General features: G+C 49.8%; 2 protein-coding genes across 2 annotated transcripts; both read left to right on the top strand.

Moving 5' to 3' along the window:
• Positions 1–2585: 2585 nt before the first annotated feature.
• STEHIDRAFT_135679 (uncharacterized protein) lies at positions 2586–3307 on the top strand (the record flags this gene model as incomplete). Its single annotated transcript, XM_007311231.1, has 2 exons — positions 2586–2966; positions 3071–3307. 2 exons carry the CDS (start codon positions 2586–2588, stop codon positions 3305–3307), a joined length of 618 nt encoding a protein of 205 aa, XP_007311293.1.
• Positions 3308–4286: 979 nt separating this feature from the next.
• Positions 4287–6188, top strand: STEHIDRAFT_150911 (uncharacterized protein). Its single transcript, XM_007311230.1, has 6 exons — positions 4287–4313; positions 4377–4707; positions 4791–4862; positions 4933–4947; positions 5008–5873; positions 5949–6188. The coding sequence occupies exons 2-6, from the start codon at positions 4469–4471 to the stop codon at positions 6170–6172; spliced, it is 1416 nt and encodes a 471-aa protein (XP_007311292.1). The 5' UTR covers positions 4287–4313; positions 4377–4468; the 3' UTR covers positions 6173–6188.
• The last annotated feature ends 288 nt before the right edge of the window (positions 6189–6476 follow it).

The raw sequence follows: 6476 nt of genomic DNA, 5'->3' as shown, positions 1-6476 counted from the left end.
AACCTCCCTTCTGGGTTACCACTGTGGAGACCATTCAGGTTTGAACCCGGTCTACGATTCGCCTCCTGCACCTCCCAAAGAGCCCATCGTCCGGGATCAACGCCACCACCGAAGCACCGTTGTTTAGCACCGAGTGGAATTATCGCCGCGTTACGGGCAAATGTCCAGCACAAACACAGCGACCGAACCAGTTCTTCTCACCTCATAGCAGCTTCGCCTGACGACCGGATCCTGTCTCTCGCAGGGGACAAGTCTTCTGCATTACTCAATTCCACCTATTTCGTCGTGCTACCATCGCTACCGCACAGGTCCATTCCCTTGACCCGCTCCTTTGAGCCCTGTTATTTCAATCGACACATTACGTGTGGTAAAGCCACTCAGGCGTGCTCTCGAGTCCACACGCACCATATATCTTCTAAGTGAGTATACATCCGGAAGTTTGGGTCATCATTAAAGAGATAAAATAGGGCTAAGATGCCTATGCTTCCCGCCAGTCAAAGCCCTCCGTTTTCGACTCATACACGGTCGTGTGCGACTTCTAACGGGTACATTGCTCGATGAATAATTTTTTCGGTGGGAGGGAAGTACAGCACTGGACACTGGAGCTCTTTTCACGTTAGGTTTCAGCATGTATCGTGTATACGTACCATATTAAATAAGTTACGGAGAGTGATGATAATTGACGGTGACAAGCACACCTTTGAGGGTCCACCAGCTCGACAAACATTATAACTGGCACACAACGACTCGGACGAATATAAGAAGCTCGCCATGCGGCGTACAAACTTGGTTGAAGTTGGTACAAACAGGACTTAGGTGTTCCTTACATGTACAGTAAGGGTACATTGAACATAGAAGCAAGACAAGATACGGAAGTGAACTACCCCAGCCCACTTTCTGATCCTCCCTCCTTCCATGTCCGGGCATACTTATACGGAGACTATCCTTGACTCGGCGCCACAGTACGCCACGCTCGGAGCCCGGGAACCTTCCGGCAACTCCCGAGTCCTCCTGGGTCTTTCTGCGTCCGTCTCTCTTTCTCATGCCACTCTTCCCCCTTCTCCCCACTCCCCCCCAACGTTCTCATGCTGCCTGCTCAGCAAAACTTTACCTTTTATATTAATTCATATGCAGCGTCAACGTCCTATGGCACGGCTTCATTACTGACCATACATATTTCTCAGCGTTGTTCCCGTCATGTCTGCAATCTAGAGGCTGGTCCCGCGAGCGCTACCAAATATAATGATAGAAATTTTGGGCTGCTAGGCATCCTTTTCCGGGTACGTTTTCTGTTCCCATTGCAATTGCTTAGAATGGATGAGGTGAGTGTATTTTTTCAAAGTCTCGATCGCTTGGGAGGGGGATGGGCCGTTTTCTGCTCCTACCACCTGCGTAGAGCAGAACCATGTCGCGCTCTCCCACGAGAGCTTTCATCTCCTAGTATCGATCCCGTATCAACACTATCCCGTAACAATAGAGGGCGCATGAACAGCCTCAAACTAGCGTCGCCGCCCTACGGGATGAGCTCCACGCCCAGAGAATGTTACCTGCAGACAGTGCATCACGTCGTATTTCTCCTAATCTAGAACAGAATACTCTCTCTCTCAGCACACCCTGTTCTTTCTCAATTTCACTCTGTTTATTGTGTAATGCATTTTATTCCAGATACTGGAAAGTGCCTCCACGGCACGACATATTCGACGGACTGAACGCTGTGTCAATATCGTTCGGGCGAATCAACATCTTCGGGCGTCCGATTCGAATGATGAACTCTGTCGCCCATCGGGGCGGAGAGGAAGCTGGTAATCATTGCCGAGCCTTCCGCAGAAAAAATATTTTCTGTGCTTTGGTCGTGTATGCAGTGTCTGAATCTCAGTCTAACATCCCCAAACATTAAATCCTGTTGCATATATAAGGACGCCATCCTGCGGTGATTTCTTCCACCTACCCCGGTTCGACTGCAGAATTCATACCGGTGAGTATAATAAATAATCTATTCATTATCATTATCTCATGCTATACCGCTACGGTGCATACTACATCCTCTCCGTGTCAGACTTTTCTCGACCGATGAGACATAACTCATCCGCTAAGCGTGGCCACGCCGCATCACAGAGAACGCTTCCCTCTTCTCGTAGCGACGGAAGACCTTCGACGATCTCTCCGGGTACGTTTGGTTTACCGCGTCTTGGCCAACGACCATTTACTAATATTCCTTGCGCACAGTGTCAGGAGAGCGCGGCTCGGCCGGTAATACGACTGGCATGACCTCCATTCAGTCTACTCCCGGCCAACAGGGCCTTCAATGGCACGACCAAGAACAACCGTCAAGAATCGAACCTGGACCTCACCAAGTATCACCCTCGAGTCCTGTCTGGGACCGGCGGTGTTTGGTTTCCAGTAGCGACCAAACAAGCGAGTCTCCATCTCGAAGCACTTCGAATTCTCTCCAATCTTATTCCCCTGCGTCCCATACTTCCGTCCCTACCTACTCGTCCACTGAGACACGATCTCCTATTCAGAAATCTCCTGTAGACGAATTGCCTCCCGTCAAGAAACGTCGGGTTGCCGCAGGTGTCTCATCGATGACGAACGTCGTCCCTAGTGCAATGCGAGGCTTCTACAGTTTCAACGACAGGACGCGTTCGACGTCAGTCGGAATCGCTGGGAGTATGATGATCACTTTTCCTGTCGAGAGTCGAGAGCCAGGGCCCATTCACTCATACCCAGCCTCGCAGTCGAAGGGGCGTTGGGTACCTCCGTCTACTTCGCAGCCGCCGCATCCCGCGGGTCTTCTTCCGGATGACTTCGAGCATGGGCCCACAGAGCTTCCTCCTCGCCCGTATCCTCAGCCTTCTCCACCCGGAGGGAGAAGCGCATCCCCCACTCGTACGAAGGATAATGACAAAGGGAAGGGAAAGACGAGTAGGCGCAAACCTAATCTTCCGGATGACGTGATGGACTACGTGAGTCTATTATCCTTCTCTTTCTGTATACTCTGCGCACGGACCTAGCTATTATAAGATTAAGTTGACTCATGTATCCATGCCTTTCATTTATTTGCGTTTAGTTGCCGACGCTCGAGGGCCGGTTATGCAAGATCGAGCTGGGTCTCAGGGACTACATCGACTATCGCAAGCAGCGAGCGATTGAGAAGTCGCTCCTGCCCCCGCCACCACGTACGCATAGTGATCCCGGTGTCGCTCGCCGTCCACCTCCGTACCCTTCCACGGCTCCGTATAGGTCATTACCTTCTCAGCCTCATGCATCGTCGTCGTACGTGTACGATTCAGATCGACAAGGTTGATTGAAGCTCCCACTTCGCTTGTCAAGTTGCTCTCTCCCCTTCCTTTCCTTCCTTTGTGTACCCCACACCCCCATGCATGAACTTCCATTCACGACTCAATCGTACCTTCCTGTTTAGCTACGGCAATTCACATGCATGCATCTTGTGTATGCGCTCGCATAATATTCTATTTTGGGCTGATATTGTCAATTACATTTATTGTTCGCTTTCGCTGCTTCGCGCTGTTCCGCCCGGCTCGTATGTTATTGTATGGTAGCTCTTCTTCGAGGTCATTGCATGTACTCATAATCTTTACCTTCCCATCTCGCGCTTCCTGCGTCTGCCTCTCGTTTGTTATCGGGCCGTTATGTTGTAGTAAACTAGGAAAATACAATCACTTGACTAGGCCGCTCATGGGCTTGCCATGGGCCACCCTAACTTCGCGGTGGAAAATGTTTGATATGTTGACAAAATGATTTTCATGAACTCAAGACATGATACAGAAAGGTACTCGAATCATTGTTCTTTTTACTCTAACTCCGTTTCCTGGCTTGAATGTACGTTTCTTCTAAACTGGGAAGAAATACTTCCCCGGAAGGACCATGGAGCGACACGTAAATATTGACCGCCACATTGTGGTTTTCCCACAACCTCTTTGTCTCTTACCATCACGCTCTCGAGGCAGTACGCACGAGGCGGAAATTGAGAGGGGATGCAAAGAGTTTTTTGTGTTTCTAGAGCTTCTCAAATCAGTCTTGAGTACATAATCATATCCGTGATAAGCGCGGGTATATGGTTACCTCTCCTGTACAGGACAGGTTTTTGTGTGCCATAGCTCCTGCTCGACTCTACATATATTAAGTAACTGCCCTCCGATTATCACGCCACACGCGGAGTTTCCGGCACTCGCCGAAACACGGGTCAAATTTCTTATCGCTTTCGTTAGCTGGCACTGTCTCGGTCACCGGTGTCCAGTTCTCGGTCTTGGACTACCAGCATATACTCAGACACTTCTTATGTTACCCTCGTACGTATACTTCTAAGTATACCCTGTGGAATTTTGTCAATCTGATGCAGTCCTTTCGACCAGCGCTCGACATATCATCAGGAAACCGTCCCCATCCGAGTCCTAAGCCCCTAAAACGCCCCGAACTCAACACGCCGCTCTTATGCTTCGATAGAATGGTCAAGGGGCAACCAGAGAAGGGGCATAGCTTCGTTCTCCGTATGCGGTACGAAGGCATAACGGCGGAGAAAATACGGCGTAACGCGACCCCGCAGAGTCTCAAAAATACATTCTCGAAATCTGTCGCGAAAGATCTGAAGCTCCTGAAGATTTCTCTTCCGAAGCAAAACAACGTTCGCATCTCAAAGACTTTCCCAGAAGCCTTGGAATTGACTTATGATGTGAAAAAGACGGCGTACGTGAACCCACTCCTATGTCTGGGCACCCGTATGACCATCTTCCAAGTATCACGAGGATTGAACGCCGAACATTTGTTAGCCAGGTCCTCGAGCATAACCTCAAGACGCATGTAGAGTCTGCGACACCGAATCAGCTCAAATCATGTTCCTTGTACGATAATCATCAGCATGTTCTTATTTTTTCATAGAATGATACGTGTTAACAATAAGAACTTTTACAGGATCTCTTTGGAGTTGTAAGTCAAACGCACACATACCAATTATCAGTCCTCGTTCGTTCATATCCATTTTTATAGGTTCCAATTCCAATTCAATTCTGTCGCTGGTCCGCTCCAGCCGTCAGATATACCGTTTATGTGGAGGTCTGCGAATCCGACACTGTTGCATGGAGGCGAGCAAGGTCGTTCCACGACCACAGACATATCCTATTCCATGAACCAAGCCTTGAATCAACTTCCATTTCGTGAACCTTGGCCTTCCGAAGTTCCATCGTCTTCGTCTCTTGACATTACAATCCCCTCAACATCTTCCACGTCTGCTACGCTTCTGGCTGGCTCTACCTTTCCCCATCCTTCTCTTCCGCCTCGCCCATCAGTTACCATTGACCCTCCACACTCTTTCAGTCACATTGGTGAGTCCACACCGAAGGCGCCGCAGACCACACATCGATCAAATGCGGGATTGCCGAGTAACGGACGCGGTTCAATCCAGCTTGACGGTAGAGAACGCAGCAAAAAGAAGTCTGGATCGAATGCTATTCCATTGGGTCGCCGTAATGAAGGCCAGCTTTCATCTTCCGCACGACAAACTGAGGCATACGAATATCCGCCTGGATATGTGACGATGTCAGCAACGCCATTACAGAGCCCAATTCAGGAGTCATACCCATCGGAATCGCCAAGCTTCTCGCCACCCACCCCGAGCGACGATTCTCGTACTGAACTATTTCGTCTGCGTAGCCAGGTAGAAGCTCAGAACGAGGCGATGCGCGGTTATAAGCGGACGGTGGAAGCAATGATGGATGGGGAGACGGAGATGCAGAGGGAGATCAAGAGATTGAGGATGGCCAATGAGCAGGCGTTGGACGTGGTGATGAAGATGCAGGAAGAGGTCAGCCAGGATGAGGAACAAGACGGTGTCAAGTCGGAGTGCGATCTACTGTGTAAGTGTTCCCTTTTCTTTAAGCTCTCTCTATCAGTCCTAAAGCAACGAGTGACGAGTCCATCTATATCATCAGCTGCCCTTCACGTTGTCGGTCGGCAGGTCAACGTTCTGAAGGATTCGCGTGATCAAGAGCGACGGGGACGCCAGATGATGGAGGAGCAGCTACTGGAGGAGAGACAGTCACGGGCGAAGGACATGATGAATATTGAGAGGGAATGTCGAGACCCCTTCGTCGTTCCGGCGCTACTCCAGGCATTTTTGAAGATGTCAAAGATGACCGACACGATACTTGAATGATATTGTACCCACTTTCCCGTAGAGCGCATGGCACATTTTCCTTCCTGGTTATTTATTGGTCTTCAAAGTTCCTAATCAATATGACTGCCGAACGCGATGTGAGCACTCCTTATCACACTGAGGATTCTTCAAAATCAGGATGGAGGTAGCGCTACCCAAGGACTCCGTTCAGCTCATGTCCAGTGAAATCGAGCATTGCTCAAGGATCCGTCCTCTCGGCACTGCGGCTCCTTTCAATCTCCGCCCTGACTTCAATTGCTTTCGTATGCTTCCCCGTGATAGTGGACAAATCGTGGAGCTATCA

This window comes from Stereum hirsutum, assembly GCF_000264905.1.
Source record: "Stereum hirsutum FP-91666 SS1 unplaced genomic scaffold STEHIscaffold_24, whole genome shotgun sequence".
Taxonomy (NCBI): Eukaryota; Fungi; Basidiomycota; class Agaricomycetes; order Russulales; family Stereaceae; genus Stereum; species Stereum hirsutum.
Note: the sequence above shows the minus strand (reverse complement) of the source record. Positions and strands in the feature narration are given on the sequence as shown.

Bases quoted from the DNA above. Each gene is read 5' to 3' on its own strand.
- STEHIDRAFT_150911 (XM_007311230.1), top strand. From the start codon at position 4,469: ATGGTCAAGGGGCAACCAGAGAAGGGGCATAGCTTCGTTCTCCGTATG. The intron at 4,708-4,790 runs GTACGTGAACCC...AACATTTGTTAG, and splicing joins TATGATGTGAAAAAGACGGC to CCAGGTCCTCGAGCATAACC. The intron at 5,874-5,948 runs GTAAGTGTTCCC...CTATATCATCAG, and splicing joins GTCGGAGTGCGATCTACTGT to CTGCCCTTCACGTTGTCGGT.